General features: G+C 41.1%; 1 protein-coding gene across 2 annotated transcripts in view; it reads left to right on the top strand.

Moving 5' to 3' along the window:
• The window catches only part of WDR7 (WD repeat domain 7), a 479,768-nt gene that overhangs the window by 356,720 nt on the left and 105,626 nt on the right, over window positions 1-17,422 (top strand). For both annotated transcript variants that reach the window (XM_056544810.1, XM_056544818.1), the window contains one exon: window positions 2,701-2,783. In XM_056544810.1, the coding sequence (XP_056400785.1) occupies window positions 2,701-2,783 (83 nt within the window). The remainder of the gene's footprint in view (window positions 1-2,700; window positions 2,784-17,422) is intronic.

Below are 17,422 nucleotides of genomic sequence, written 5' to 3' on the forward strand. Positions count from 1 at the left end.
AAGAAGATTGTAGTCTCCAGCCTGTTTTAAATACGCAAGACCTACATTATTAGTATCCCTCACTTATAAATAAGCAAGAAACAAAAAATGCAAATATCACTACCCAAAAATATTGCTACAGTAATAATACAACACTTTCTATAAAATCAATAAATCTTTATTAAATCACAATTACAGTACATACCCATAATATCCATAAAAAACACATACACAGCAGGAATATTAAAAACATATAGCAATGGGGGAAGCACGAGGAACCTGTAAATTCATAATATTAACACCATATTATTGGACTAGACCCTTGTGTGCAGATGATGATCCGCACTATTGCACTTATACAGTCATGGCCGTAAATGTTGGCACCCCTGAACTTTTTCAAGAAAATGAAGCATTTCTCACAGAAAAGGATTGCAGTAACACATGTTTTGCTATACACGTGTTTATTCCCTTTGTGTGTATTGGAACTAAACCAAAAAAGGGAGGTAAAAAAGCTAATTGGTCATAATGTCACCAAACTCCAAAAATGGTCCGGATAAAATGATTGGTACCCTTTCACAATTGTGGAAAAATAAGATTGTATTAAGCATGTGATGCTCCTTTAAACTCACCTGGGACAAGTAACAGGTGTGGGCAATATCCAAATCACACCTGAAAGCAGATAAAAAGGAGAGAAGTTCACCTAGACTTTGCATTGTGTGTCTGTGTGTGCCACACTAAGCATGGACAACAGAAAGAACTGTCTGAGGACTTGGGAACCAAAATTGTGTAAAAATATCAACAATCTCAAGGTTACAAGTCCATCTCGAGAGATCTAGATTTGCCTTTGTCCATAGTGCGCAACATTATCAAGAAGTTTGCAACCCATGGCACTGTAGCTAATCTCCCTAGGCATGGACGGTAGAAAAAGATTGATGAAAGGTGTCAACGCAGGATAGTCCAGATGGTGGATAAGCAGCCCCAAACAAGTTCCAAAGATATTCAAGCTGTCCTGCAGGCTCAGGGAGCTTTTTGATAAATGCACATCATTCTACTGTTCACCGAAAATGGAATGAGGCTGACAAAGAAAAGAACTCAGTACCTACAGTGAAATATGGTGGAGGTTCAAGGATGTTTTGGGGTTGCTTTGCTGCCCTGGCACTGGGGGCCTTGAATGTGTACAAGGCATCATGAAATCTCAGGATTACCAACAGATTTTGGGTCGCACTGTACAGCCCAGTGTCAGAAAGCTGGGTTTGCATCCAATCTTCCAGCAGGACAATGACCCGAAACAGAAGTCAAAAAGCACCCAGAAATGGATGGCAACAAAGCGCTGGAGAGTTCTGAAGTGGCAGCAATGAGTCCAGATCTAAATCCCATTGAACACCTATGGAGAGATCTTAAAAATGCTGTTGGGAAAAGGCGCCTTCCAATAAGAGAGACCTGGAGCAGTTTGCAAAGGAAGAGTGGTCCAACATTCCGGCTGAGAGGTGTAAGAAGCTTATTGATGGTTATAGGAAGCCACTGATTTCAGTTATTTTTTCCAAAGGGTGTGCAACCAAATATTAAGTTAAGGGTGCCAATAATTCTGTCCAGACCATTTTTGGAGTTTGGTGTGACATTATGTCCAATTTGCTTTTTTCCCCTTTTTTGGTTTAGTTCCAATACACACAAAGGGAATAAACATGTGTATAGCAAAACGTGTGTTACTGTAATCCTTTTGTGTGAGAAATACTTCATTTTCTTGAAAAATTTCAGAAGAGCCAACATTTACGGCCATGACTGTACGTCTGTCAGACTAATAGTAAAGGACATGTATACATAATAGCATGAGTATTATATAAATAATAAACCTCTAAATGCTGCACTAGATATGCTATTGGCAGATATAGTTATAAAGTGCAAGTACATCTGTAATAAAGCAATATATTGTATCATGCCCCAAATAAGCTATAACAAGGGTCATAAAAAAGTCACTGGGTTATATAGTAATACTTATGTATGGAACCACAAAAAATATAGTAATACACATGTATGGAACCACAAAAACCTAAATGTTACAAAGTGAAGTCACCCTAATAAGCGGTTCATTGGTGCTTAGTATTACCTCACCTCACCCTCCAACGCGTTTTGCTTCCGTTTTGTTCAGCTTGTCACTGTACCGGGAAAAAGCAGAATTGAAACGCGTTGTCCATCATGTTTCATTCTTTACTACTATTACTACTACTAACTTTGTACAGTCGCACATCTCCTGCCTTGTCCATCATGTTCCATTGTGTACTTCAAACCTAATACAACAACCAAAAGAGAGATGTCTTCCCTAGATATTTATAGCATATCCACTGGATACACCATAACTGTCTGATAAGTGCCGGTCCCACCTCTGGGAGATTAAAGGATCCCCAACCCGCCTGAATAGGTGGTTGCTGCATTCAGATGGACAGTGAGAGGTCACCAGGCTGCTCTCTCCATTTACTTCTATGAATAGAGAGAGTGCACACATATATGGCCTCTACATCAGTCTTTCTTTGCTCTTCAGGCAGGTCAGGGTCCCCTTTCTTTACATAGGTGAGGGTCCCAGATATGTATGGCATGTCAGAGGTGTGCATACCCTTTTATCTTACCATAATGCAAAATCACTGCAATAAAATACAAATTTAGCTCTGCTACATCCATACAAACGTTCTACACCTGCTGACTGTTTTTTGTGTCTTTATGCTAAAGGTTATGGATATTATAATGTACTCTCTGGAAGGATCATTGCTGAAGAAGAAGGGGCTGCAGGAATGCTTTCCATCCATATGCCGGTACGTTTTTCTGGTTGGGTTGGAGGTCTCTCCTCCAGCTGTTATTAAAGGGTAACTCTCATTAAAACTAATTTTTGCTATTGCACTCTTTATGGTAAATAAAAAATATTTCAAATATACTTTGTTTTAAAAAAATGAAGTTCTCTATGTTTTATTTGTGCTTAAAAAAGCTCAAGAGCACATTTTCCCCCATCTTTGGACCGAAGCCCAAACACAGGAAGTGCAGTCTGGAGTGCTGAGGGGGGGTGTGTCCAGCATCATCCAATCATAGCTCCTCTCACACTTAATTGCCATATGCTGTTGGTTGCACTACAGGCTGCACTTCCTGTGTTTGGGCTTCGGTCCAAAGATGGGGGGAAATGTGCTCTTGAGCTTTTTTAAGCACAAATAAAACATAGAAAACTTAATGAGAGTGCCCATTTAAAGGCTTTGTTATGTTCCTAATATGGCTGCTCCTCACAGTAGTTCTTAAAGGGTACCTCTCATCAAAAAAACTTTTGATATATTATAGATTAATGTAAGCAGAATAACTTTACAATTGCATGTTATTAAAAAAATATGCTTCTTTCTATTTAATTTTCCACTTTGAAGAAATAACCACTAGGGGTCTCCCTACCAGTCCTGGCAGCAAGCATTTCAGACTCATGCTGGAGTCCTAAACACTACGAGCTGCCAGTCTGCTTTGTTCACAAAGGAGAACACTCAGAGCTGCCAGCCTGCTTTGTTCACAGCCTGTTTGGCTGTGAACAAAGCAGGCTGGCAGCTCTGAGTGTTTAGGACTCCAGCATGAGTCAGAAATGCTTGCTGACAGGACTGATCGGGAAAAATACAATAGAAAGAAGCATATTTTTCATTAACATGCTATTGGAAAGTTATTCAACATTCATTAATCTAAAATATATCAAAAGTTTATTTGATGAGAGGTACCCTTTAAAGCCGGGGAGCACTACAGCTCTATGTTCAGTCCATCCAGCGGGAGGGTGAGGAGTTAATTGTGTACAGATATAGCAGGGCTTTATGTGATCACTCTGTGTAGTCTAAGGCTTTCCTGTAGTTCTATGGAGAACTATAGATTGTAGGATCACCATGGGTTTTGCTAAAGGAGGAGCTCTGCTTTGCTACATCTCTATCATACAAGTGTGTAATGTAAAGGGTAGTATAAGATTAGAATAACAGGCTTATAGTCCCCCTCTAATACCTACATGTACTTAAAGGGGTACTCTGCCCCTAGACATCTTATCCCCTATCCAAAGGATAGGGGATAAGATGTCAGATCGTGGGGACCCCCGCGATCTTGGCTGCGGCACCCCAGTCATCCAGTACACAGAGCAAACTTCGCTCCGTGCCAGATGACTGGCGATACGGGGCGGAGGCTCGTGACGTCACGGCCACGCCCCTTCAATGAAGTCTATGGGAGGGGCGTGACTGCCGTCACGCCCCCTCCCATAGACTTGCATTGAAGGGGCGTGGCCGTGACACCACGATTGGGGAGCGGCCGTGACGTCACAAGCCTCTGGCACTGAACCCGACGCTCTAAGTGATCGGGGATAAGATGCCTAGGGGCGGAGTACCCCTTTAATGGAAATGGAAGGCCCTGCTACTTTGTAAAATAATTTGGGGGAGATTTATCAAAACTTGTGTCGTGGTCCATCAAAACCATTAAAAATTACTTGCTTATTGTCTCTTCTTTTTGGCCTGGTCCCCTTCCATTCATTATACTTCATGTCAGGCATTCTTAGTGCCCATTCACACTACATTTTTTCCAAGCAGAATTCCCCTCCGGAGTTCCGCTGAGGAAGATACGGTGCGCCAGCCTGCATTTGTTTACAATGGGATTCTGTTGCACCAGTCACACTACAGAATTTCCATGGCAGAACATGTTCATTCCTTCTGTGAAGATTGCTCAAAAATGCATTGCCATCTATAGAGACGGCGCATTTCAGAGCGGTCCTACCCCCGGTGTGTTCCACTGGCGCCCGCTACAGATGGGAATCTCAGCTCGTAGTGTGAATGAGCCCTTATTCTGGTTTATTTCCTGATGGTAAACACATAGGTGCAGTGCTGTAAGGGTGCGTTCACACGGCCGTCTGTCCCCCCCCCCCGTTTTTTAGGTTCCGTTGTTGCTGCTTGTAAACGGATTACAATCGGTTGTAAAATAATCCCATTGATGTCAATGGGATTTTTTTTACAATCCTTTCACATCCGTTTGCACCAGTCTGCGCTCATTTCCGTTTTAGTTTTTTCTATGGGAGAAAAGACGGGGCATGCAGTATTTTTTCTCCCGTCAATAAAACGGAAGAAAACGGATGCAGTAAATTTAACATTGAAGTCTATGGAAAACGCATGAGCTTTTAATGTCATCCGTTTGCCTCCGTTTTTTCAACCCATTTTTTGATCCGTTTTTACTTCTGAGCATGCTCAGAAGAAAAAAAAAGTCTTTGTTTATTAACTGAACAATGACGGATACAAACTGATTCAACAAGATAACATCCGTTTGCATCCGTTATTGTCCGTTTTTTTATTTATTCCATTTTTATTTTTGACGGGAAAAGAATGGGACAGGTCTAGACGGCCGTGTGAACGCAGCCTAGAAGACACGTACCTTAAACTATATTCACATGTTGCAGATTTGTTGCAATTTTTTCCCCAAACATCTGAATGATGATGAAAGAACAAAAAAATCCCTGCACCTCCTGCAAAAAGGGGTCATCCAGAAAAACAAAGCTGATTTCTTCTAAAAACAGCACCATCCCTGTCCTCTGATTGGGTGTTCTGCATTTCAGTTCTTTTGAAGTAAATGGAGCCAAGTTGTAATACCAATAAACCAATTTCCCAAGGCAGGGAAAGGGTACAAACAATGATAAACACCAAAATCCAGTCACCTAGGTGACGGGGTATAAACCCCTAAACAAAAAGTCCCCCCTTAATTACATATGTGTATATTAAAGGGGTATTCCAGGAAAAAACTTTTTTTTCTATATCAACTGGCTCCAGAAAGTTAAACAGATTTGTAAATTACTTCTATTAAAAAATCTTAATCCTTTCAGTACTTATGAGCTTCTGAAGTTAAGGTTGTTCTTTCCTGTCTAAGTGCTCTCTGATGACACCTGTCTCGGGAACCGCCCAGTTTAGAAGAGGTTTGCTATGGGGATTTGCTTCTAAACTGGGCGTTTCCCGAGATACGTGTCATTAGAGAGCACATAGACAGAAAAGAACAACCTTAACTTCAGAAGCTCATAAGTTCTGAAAGGATTAAGATTTTTTTACAGAAGTAATTTACAAATCTGTTTAACTTTCTGGAGCCAGTTTATATATATATATAAAAGTTTTTTCCTGGAATACCCCTTTAAAACGTCACTTTTATTAGTAGACTTGTTAAGAGGTCCAAAAAGAGTGTATTAAAAACTCCAGCACAGTCCCTCCAAGGAATTATTAAGCTCTCCTGTATAGAATTGACGTAAATATGGCGGCGTCTGCAGTATGCCGCACTATGGGACTCGTAAGTTATGTTAAAACCACAACACAATGTCTCCCCTACATGTTTCGTGGTACCAACCTCTTCCTCAGGGGCTATTAGACATATGTAATACCACACACAACCTGAGAACAGGGATGATGCTGTGTTGGGAAGAAATTAGATCTCTGTATCAATTCCTGCATATCCCCTTTTAATTGTCAGATATAGTCAACTTACTGACTACAGTCAGTACTTTCCCTTTCCCTCACATATACATGTATTTAGAGATGAGCGAACTTACAGTAAATTCGATTCGTCACGAACTTCTCGGCTCGGCGGTTGATGACTTTTCCTGCATAAATTAGTTCAGCTTTCCGGTGCTCCGGTGGGCTGGAAAAGGTGGATACAGTCCTAGGAGACTCTTTCCTAGGAACGTATCCACCTTTTCCAGCCCACCGGAGCACCGGAAAGCTGAACTAATTTATGCAGGAAAGGTCATCAACTGCCGAGCCGAGAAGTTCGTGACGAATCGAATTTACTGTAAGTTCGCTCATCTCTACATGTATTGACTCAAAAGTGCGATGTGATGCAGCTTTGGGTCAGAGTTCATACAAGTACACATGCAGGAAAAGACCTGAAAAAAGTCTTTGATGACTATGTTCAGGCTATTAAAGGGGTACTCCGGTGGGAAACTTTTTTTTTTTTTTTTTTAATCAACTGGTGCCAGAAAGTTAAACAGATTTGTAAATTATTTCTATTAAAAAAATCTTAATCCTTCCAGTACTTATTAGCTGCTGAATACTAGAAGAAATTCTTTTCTTTTTGGAACACAGAGCTCTCTGCTGACATCTCTGTCCATTTTAGGAACTGTCCAGAGCAGCATATGTTTGCTATGGGGATTTTCTCCTACTCTGGACAGTTCTTAAAATGGACAGAGATGTCAGCAGAGAGCACTGTGCTCATGATTCAGTAGAGAGCTCTGTGTTCCAAAAAGAAAATAATTTCCTCTGTAGTATTCAGCAGCTAATAAGTACTGGAAGGATTAAGATTTTTTAATAGAAGTAATTTACAAATCTGTTTAACTTTCTGGTACCAGTTGATTTAAAAAAAATAAAAAAAAATAAAAAGTTTTCTACCGGAGTATCCCTTTAAAGTCTATGGGGCCCATGCCTGTATGTGCACATGTATGTCAGCATCTCATTTTTGACTGGTCGCCAACATATATGTGCAACATATTGCACAATCGTAATTCCAACCCAGCCTTAGATTATGTTCACACGTAATGTATGTGGTGAAGATTTTATGCTGTGTAAATCGGTATAAATAAATTGAAGTACAAAAACAGCAGCCCAAAATCCACAGTGTATATAGGATGTGGGATCTTGCCCTAGGAATGCAAATATTAGGCAATATGTTTATTCTGCTGAAATATTAATGTGGGTGATTTATCAAAACCCGTCCAGAGGAAAAGTTGCTGAGTTGCCCATAGCAACCAATCAGATCGCTTCTTTCATTTTTGAAAAGGCCTCTGAGAAGCGAAAGAAGCAATCTGATTGGTTGCTATGGGCAACTCAGCAACCTCTGTCTCACAGCATTTGCCCATTTATTCTTTTTTAGTTTTATTTATTTATTTATTTATTTAGTTAGTTAGTTAGTTAGTTTTTTACATTTTTTTTAATTACTGGATTAATTTAAAATATTTCAGCTATTTATTTATATTGATAAAATCCTGACTGGCAATTCCCTATATGCGCTAAGGATGTATCAGTGCAGAATTAAACCAAGAAAGGCAGCCATATTGGTTGTCACTCATCTTTCCTGGGAGCAAATATAACCAAGAAATATCAGAGTAGAGCAGTGTTTCCTAACCAGGGTGCCTCCAGCTGTTGCAAAACTACAACTCCCAGCATGCCCGGACAGCCGTTGGCTGTCCGGGCATGCTGGGAGTTGTAGTTTTGCAACAGCTGGAGGCACCTTGCTTGGGAAACACTGGAGTAGAGTTGGTAAGGACTTGTCAGAAGAGGGTGAGGGATGTGGCTGCCCTTCTATCTGATGCGGCCGGTGTCCTTAGGCCCGTCCTGCAGCTCCAGATGTAGATAAATGGAGACCGATCTAAAGCGTCAGAGCACTTCGCGAGCAGAACTGCTTGTTCAACACAATCCTTTTTTGTTGGAGATAATTGAAAACGGAGCTTTTATTACCTTGCATCTTAATTACCTTCCCCTGTGAACCGGGCGCGGTGATAAAGTTCCACTTGTAAAATGTGAGTTATGTGCTGTCCCGCTCTCTATTAAATCCTCCGATTGAGTCCGCGGTAAGCAAATGAGCAGACGGGAGCGCTGACAGGACAGGAACCAAGTGCAAGGCAGGCACTTCTCATTGTTAGTGCAGCTTCATTCCTGTAATCTAGACTTCCTTCTGGATTATCAAAGGGGCTGAAGATCACGCACAGTATATATATTAAAAAAAAAAAAAACAGTCATAAAGGTAAAATACAGGGAACTTTGCCTTAAAGTGTACCCGTCAGATCAAAAAAAAAAAAAAAAGTGTTTTTAACTATATCACTCAGTACCTAATCCTGACCATGTACATCTAATTTTTATTTGTCTAGCACCTTTATTTATTTTCTTATTACACTTTTAATTTAGCTCACTAGTCTGAATTCCTCTCAAATGGAGGGGGCGTGGCCTTACTGTGCAGGTCTCCGCCCCCTCCCTCAGTATGCTGTCTGCTCACATCTCCCCTAGCATTAGCAAAACTACAACTCCCAGCTTGTCCTCACTGACAGTAGCGGGACACAAGCTGACAGTGGGAGGATTTTTCCTCCAGCTAAGAGCCCTGCACTCACAGCTGTCAATCAAGGAAGTGTGTCCATGACATAGGTGATGATACATGGACACAGCAGGACTAGTATGTGTCCAAGCAGGCAGGGGGGGGCAGTTGTTTGACTGGCTTATTCAGTATGAAATACTGAAAGTTTTCTAATGAAAGCAATTGGAAAACCTATTGGTTATACATGCTTTACAACATATCAAAAGTTTTTGTATCTGACAGTGCCCATTTAAATGTTACCTGTCATTTAGGAGAGACACGTCAAAAGTTTGATCTGTGTAAATCAACTAGGAGAACTTTATAAAAATTTAGACTTTATTCATATATCTGAAAAGCCCATACATCCATATGGACAGTAGAACTGTAATCCGACACTGTAGTTTTGCAACAGCTGGAGGCACCCTGGTTTAAAAAAAAAAAAACACTGCCCAATTCTTTAGCTATGTCCTAAGCGTCCGTGATGGCAAAACCCCTTATAAAGTTAAAAGATTCTGTTTTCTTCTATAGGAATCTAAACACATACGGATGTACAAAAGAGGCCTATAGGACCCCAATAGCAACCCTATATAGTATATGGCCAAGGACATAGTACATGAGCCCCCCAAAAAATTGAGATTTAGCAATAATACAGTCATGGCCGTAAATGTTGGCACCCCTGAAATTTTTCAAGAAAATGAAGTATTTCTCACAGAAAAGGATTGCAGTAACACATGTTTTGCTATACACATGTTTATTCCCTTTGTGTGTATTGGAACTAAACCAAAAAAGGGAGGAAAAAAAGCAAATTGGACATAATGTCACACCAAACTCCAAAAATGGTCTGGACAAAATTATTGGCACCCTTTCACAATTGTGGAAAAATATGATTGTTTCAAGCGTGTGATGCTCCTTTAAACTCACCTGGGGCAAGTAACAGGTGTGGGCAATATGAAAAGCACACCTGAAAGCAGATAAAAAGGAGAGAAGTTCACTTAGTCTTTGCATTGTGTGTCTGTGTGCGCCAGACTAAAGAGAAGAAGAGACATAAAAAAGCAAGACTACATTTTGCCAAAATGAACTTGAGTAAGCCAAAATCCTTCTGGGAAAACGTCTTGTGGACAGATGAGACCAAGATAGAGCTTTTTGGTAAAGCACATCATTCTACTGTTGACCAAAAACGGAATGAGGCCTACAAAGAAAAGAACACAGTACCTACAGTGAAATATGGTGGAGGTTCAATTATGTTTTGGGTTGTTTTTCTGCCTCTGGCACTGGGTCCCTTGAATGTGTACAAGGCATCATGAAATCTGAGGATTACCAACGGATTTTGGGTCGCACTTTACAGCCCAGTGTCAGAAAGCTGGGTTTGCGTCCGAGATCTTGTGGTCTTCCAGCAGGACAATGACCCCAAACATATGTCAAAAAGCACCTAGAAATGGATGGCAACAAACATTGGAGAGTTCTGAAGTGGCCAGCAACGAGTCCAGATCTAAATCTCATTGAAACACAAGGAGAAGAGATTGACCGCTCACCCAGTATTCCCGCAGCTGTGCGCGGATCCACCAGCCCCGCCTCCGGCTCCACTCACTAGAGCTCTATGACCAAGCGCGAAAGCATGAAACGCGTCAGAGTTATCCGTGTGTTGTAGCCTGTCTTTGAATCAATAAATATACCCGTTTTTATACTGCATCCTGGTGCTGGAAGTATCTCTATAAATCCCATTGAACACCTGTGGAGAGATCTTAAAATTGCTGTTGGGAAAAGGCGCCTTCCAATAAGAGAGACCTGGAGCAGTTGGCAAAGGAAGAGTGGTCCAACATTCCGGCTGAGAGGTGTAAGAAGCTTATTGATGGTTATAGGAAGCGACTGATTTATTTTTTCCAAAAGGTGTGCAACCAAATATTAAGTTAAGGGTGCCAATAATTTTGTCCAGACCATTTTTGGAGTTTGGTGTAACATTATGTTCAATTTGCTTTTTTTCCTCCCTTTTTTGGTTTAGTTCCAATACACACAAAGGGAATAAACATGTGTATAGAAAAACATGTGTTACTGCAATTCTTTTCTGTAAGAAATACCTCATTTTCTTTAAAAATTTCAGGGGTGCCAAAATTTACGGCCATGATTGTATGTGGTGGCGGATTGTTGAGTGATATAACTTTTGATAGCTACAGTTTTTGCAATAATGGAGTCAACCAACAGAGGGAGCTCACTGAAGACAACTTTATTATTGAGTTCAATGGGAGCTGTGTATACAGCTCTTCAGTAAGAATCCCTATCATTTATTTAGCAAACCGAAGTGACTACAATATCAGATATGGTCACTTACATTTTTTTTCTCCAGACCTGCCTTGTAAGATGTGAGCTGGGACACTTCACCGTATAAGACATTCACCATTTTAGGGCAAAGAAACAGGATAATGGTAGCAAACGTCCGGGTCTATTATAAACCAAACGCTCTTCCTATAGCCTCCAGATTCCATCATGTGTGCAGACCTATTCATAATCATTGGTGAGGACTGACCAGACTTCATTTGCGTCAGAGATTGACTGGCCAAGTGTGTTAACTCCCCCCCCCAAGGAAAGCCAAGATGGATTGCCGGATGTTTTCCTCATTGGTCGCTGTCTGTGAAGAATGAGATCTATTAAATTCTTGGTGAGGTTTATTCCTGGAGAAATGAGATTTCCAGCAGCTGCAGCGCTCCCCGGGCAAACATCACTCCTGTAAGGTCCAGATACCGCTCAGCTGCCCGACGCCTTTAACAAAGAAGAATGAATGTTTTCACCTATTAATACGTTCCTAAGATATTTTGGTCGTCTTCCAGAACACAATGAATCTTTGCGCTCATCGCAGAGCGATCAGGAGGGGTTTACGCCGCAACCGTTTAACCCCATTTATGTGTCATAGAGCAAAAGTAATTTCATGCCAGATTAGTAGATAAGACCCTGATAGCCTGGTACCTAGTTATGGTGAGAGACAGAAAGCAGGGGCCTGTACTGCTAGAGGCCTCAGTTGTCTCATTATATAGGACTATCAGTACATAGGTATAGTATGCAAAATCAGTTTGGTAAAAAATCTCAGATAATCCATTGTAGTCAAAAGTAGAGCCCTATGCGGGACTGTTTTCGTAATCTCACTCCCGCTTGTTTTCTGACCATTATTGCCCGCTCCGGCAAGGTTTATGTTCCACTCCGGCCCCCTCCCATTGGATTCCTCACCATTCCCGCCTGCTCCAGCAAGGTGTGTGTTCAACTTCCACCCTCTCCAACTGGATTTCTGACCCTTACCGCCTGCTCCCGCAAAGTGTGTGTTCCACTCCTGCCTGCTCCTACTGGATTTCTGACCATTACCAGCCGCGCCCACAAGGTGTGTGTTCCATGCCCGCAACATGTGTCCAATCACACCTGTTCCTGCAAACATTTAGTCACAGCTTTTAGAGATAGTACCCTCCATGCCATTTTATTATCCTGTTTTGCCATTTCATTACCCCCTTGTGCCATTTAATCACCCCTTGTGCCATTTCATCACCCCCTGTGCCATTTCATCACCCCCTGTGCCATTTCATCACCCCCGTGGCATTTCAGAGGTTTGTGGGACCTACTGTATGTTCTGTGACCGCACGCTCCTGTCGGCAACAACCTCATTACTGCCCGCAAGTGTTTTATTGGGTGTTCAAAAGAGCAGTTTCCTTAGGTGGTAGATGCCTTAAAAAGACATAAAAAACACTGCAGACTGGCTGCAGTGACACATTCATCTGGCCAACCAGAGGTCGACAAAGGCACAGACAGCTAAAGGGTCCTGGAAATCATTATCTCTCAGTCCTGTAAGCTTAAGGGGAAAAAAAAGAGTACAACAGTACTAGTAGGCGTTCAGATGAGCAGTTCCTGAGGTGGTAGATCCCCTGAATAGACTTGAAGAAACACTGCAGGCTGGCTCCCAGCAGTCACACGTTCATTTGGGCCGGCCCAAGGTCCACAAAGGCACAGACATCTGAGGGGCCCGGATAGTTAGTTAGTCTTGGAAGCTAAGGAGAAAGAGTCAAACAGTACCTAAGATAGCAGATGGTAGATGCTACTGCAACAGTTAACCGTGTGGAGTGTAGGTGTTTAAATGAGCAGTTCCTGAGGTGGTAGATCCCCTGAAAATTTTGAAGAAACACTGCAGGTTGGTTCCCAGTAGCGACATGTTCATCTGGCCGGGCCTGAGGTCCACAAAAGCACCGCTAAGGAGCCCTGGAAATTATTATCCCCCTCAGTTTAGGAAATTTTGGAGAAAAGAGAATAAGGTCAGGGCTAAGTTCTTACACAGGATATCTGTAGTAGCCTGTCTTGGTACACGTGATCCTGGTAATCTTTGGCAACTCTCCTCGTACTCCAAACAGACAAACTTGAGACTGCTAACGCCTAAAATTATGTGGTTAGAAAAAGTTGGGTTTATATGGGGAGCTGATTATTATAGCCCCACCTATATAGGAGAAGATTTCAGGAGGATCCTAGAAGGTTAAACTACAGTAATGCTGTCCACCAGAGGTGGCAGCAGAGAAAAGAAAGTGTATATGAATGTATTAAAGGAAAACTGTCTCCTGTCCACCCACACTAAACCCAATACGCTGGGATATAGTGTGGGTGAACAGGAGACCGATGAGGGGTTAATGGGTTAAATACAAAACTGCACTCCGGAGATCTGTCCCTCTGAAGATCGGCATCTATCTTCAGTGAATTGCGAGCTGGAGGCGGGCCCGCCGGCTCAATATGAATATTCATTGTCGCGGGTCATGTGAAAGCTGCGTGGACTGAACGCTCACGTGACCTGCAACAATGAATATTCATATTGAGCCGATGGGCCTGTCTCTGGCGCGCAATTCACTGAAGATAGATGCCGATTTTCAGAGGGACAAATCTCTGTATTTAACTCATAAAGCCCTTTTCCTTTAACCTCTTAAGGACTCATGACGTACGCGTACGTCGTGAGTCCGCTCCCGATCTATAACACGGGGCCACGGCATAGCGGGGCGGGCCCGGCCGGGACCCGTGGCTAATAGCGCGCAGCATTGATTGCGGTGCCGCGCGCTATTAACCCTTTAGACGTGGCTTTCAAAGTTGAACGCGGTGTCTAAAGTGAAAGGGAAACCATGCCGGTTAGCTCAGGGAGCTGTTTGGGATCGCAGCGGCGAAATCGCGGCATCCCGAACAGCTTACAAGACAGCCGGAGGATCCCTACCTGCCTCCTAGCTGTCAGATCGCCGAATCCAGACATGAGCAGTCAAGTGGCAGAATCATCGATCAGTGGTTTCCTATGAGAAACCATTGATCAATGATAAAGATCAGTGTGTGCAGTGTTATAGGTCCCTATGGGAGCTAGAACACTGCAAAAAAAAAAGTGGAAAAAAAAAAGGAATAAAGATCATTTAACCCCTTCCCTATTAAAAGTTTGAATCACCCCCCTTTTCCCATAAAAAAAAAACATTGTAAATAAAAATAAACATATGTGGTATCGCCGCGTGCGGAAATGTCCGAATTATAAAAATATATCATTAATTAAACCGCACGGTCAATGGCGTACGCGCAAAAAAATTCCAAAGTCCAAAAAAGTACATTTTTGGTCACTTTTTATATCATGAAAAAATGAATAAAAAGCGATCAATAAGTCCGATCATTACAAAAATGGTACAGTTAAAAACTTCAGATCACGGTGCAAAAAATGATCCCTCATACCGTCCCATACGCGGAAAATAAAAAAGTTATAGGGGTCAGAAGATGACATTTTTAAACGTATAAATTTTCCTGCATATAGTTATGATTTTTTCCAGAGGTACTACAAAATCAAACCTATATAAGTAGGGTATCATTTTAATCGCATGGACCTACAGAATAAAGATAAGGTGTAATTTTTACCGAAAAATGTACTAAGTAGAAACGGAAGCCCCCAAAATTTACAAAATGGCGTTTTTTTTTTTTCAATTTTGTCTCACAATGATTTTTTTTTTCCATTTCGCCGTAGATTTTTGGGTAAAATGACTGACGTCATTACAAAGTAGAATTGGTGGCCCAAAAAATAAGCCATTATATAGATTTTTAGGTGCAAAATTGAAAGAGTTATGATTTTTTTTAAAGGTAAGGAGGAAAAAACCAAAATGCAAAAATGGAAAAACCCCTGGTCCTTAAGGGGACTCCGACTTCATTACTTAACATACAAAAGTACAATGTTACATGCAATACCATAATAATTTAGGTGATTAAAGGAGTCCTCCAAAAGTGCAAAAAAAGGTTTTAAATCAACTGGTGCCAGAAAATTACATAGATTTGTAAATTATGTCTATTTAAAAAGTTGTGTAGTTCTTTCCAGTCTGACCATAGTGCTCTCTGCTGACACCTCTGTTCGTGTCAGGAACTGTCCAGTGTAGGAGAGGTTTGCTATGGGGATTTGCTCAGGCTCCAGACAGTTCCTGACACATACAGAGGTGGCAGCAGAGAGCACTGTGGTCAGACAGAAAAGAACTACACAACTTCATCTGGAGCATACAGCAGCTGATAAGTACTGGAAGGATTAAGATTTTTAAATAGAAGTAATTTACAAATTTGTATAACTGTCTGGCACCAGTTGATTTGAAATATTTTATGTTCTGTTTGGTAGTAATTTTATTCTTTAACCCCTTTCTGATTTACAATGGGTCAGGTAAGGGGAATATGGCGTGGGCCCGCACATCGTGTCTGCATCATAACCGGTAAATGCCCACTGCTATGAGCAGCTGACATCTGCCGGTAATAACGGACATCGGAGCTGGCTTCAATGTCAGTCATTTAAATGGCTAAATACTGTGATTAATAGGGATCACAGCATTTAAACATCAAATGGCGGTAATCCCTGCGGTTTAGGAGACCCATCCGCAGCTCGACAATGTAATTGCTTGCTTGTGGAAGAACGGATACTTACCCGTCATTCCCGATGCTTGGTGGAATGGCAAGCACCGATAACCTAGATCAGTGTAATGCAATAGCATTACATTTATCTATGTAAGCGATCTACTGATGGCTTATGATAAGCCCCTAGGGAAAACCAAAAACAGTGTAGAAAAAAAAAGGTAACAAATGTTTTTTAAACATATAAAAATTCCCTCTTAATAAAATTATAAAGCACCCCACTTTTCCCATTTTTCAAATAAAACCCTGTGACATTCCTGATCCTGCACGATCAATGGCGTAAAAACACAAAAAAATTCCAAACGCCAAAATTGCTGATTTTTGGTAACATCACATCCCAGAACATAAGTAATAAAAAGTAATCAAATAGTTATGTGTGTGTGTGTATATATATATATATATATATATATATATATATATATGCAAAAATACCATTAAAAACTACAGCTCTTGGCGCAGAAAAGAAAGGTAACCTAACATAGCTCTGTAGGTGAAAAATAATAAAAAAGTTATAGGGGTCAGAACATGGCATTGAATTTCTTTCTTTCTTTATTTATTTTCAAGTATTTATTTTTGATTTCATTTTTTAACCATAAAACAAAACAAAATCGTACTGACCCATAGAGTAAAGTTAGCCTGTCAGATTTAACGTATTATGAACCCTGAAAAATTATTGCCTTACTAAACTGTGCAAATATATATATATATTTTTATTTTTTTATTTTGCCTTTCATATATATTTTTACTGGCTCTGTAAAACATTATATGATAAAATAAAGCGCACCAATGAAAAGAACAGCTTGTCCCACAAAAAAATAAGCCCTAATACAACTTTGTCTTACAAGTTTTTAAAAAGTGTAAAAACAAAAAAAAGTTAGGGGTCTTCGAATGTGAGGAGGAAAAAAAAAAAAAACACTGGGTCATGAAGGGGTTAAAGGGGTACCCTGGTGGAATTTTTTTTTCAGATCATCAGGTGCCAGAAAATTATACAGATTTGTAAATGACTTCTATTAAAAAATCTTAACCCTTCCAGTACTTATCAGCTGTTGTATACTACAGAGGAAGTTGTGTAGTTCTTTCCAGTCTCACCGCAGTGATCTCTGTTGCCACCTCTGTCCGTGTCAGGAACTGTCCAGAGTAGGAGCAAATCCGCATAGCAAACCTCTCCTACTCTGGACAGTTCCTGACATGGACCGAGGTGTCAGCAGAGAGCACTGTGGTCAGACTGAAAATAATTATACAACTTCATGTGGAGCATATACAGCAGCTGATAAGTACTGGAAGGGTTAAGATTTTTATATAGAAGTAATTTACAAATCTCAAACACAGAAAGCATGGATACCGCTCACACCGGCGCCCATAATTTCTCCCACCTGTGCTGCGGACCAGCCGGTTCCGCCCACGGCAATCTCACGAACTCCAAAGAACTTTGTCCGGCATGGTCTGACGCGTT

This window comes from Hyla sarda, chromosome 1, assembly GCF_029499605.1.
Source record: "Hyla sarda isolate aHylSar1 chromosome 1, aHylSar1.hap1, whole genome shotgun sequence".
NCBI classification, from domain to species: Eukaryota; Metazoa; Chordata; class Amphibia; order Anura; family Hylidae; genus Hyla; species Hyla sarda.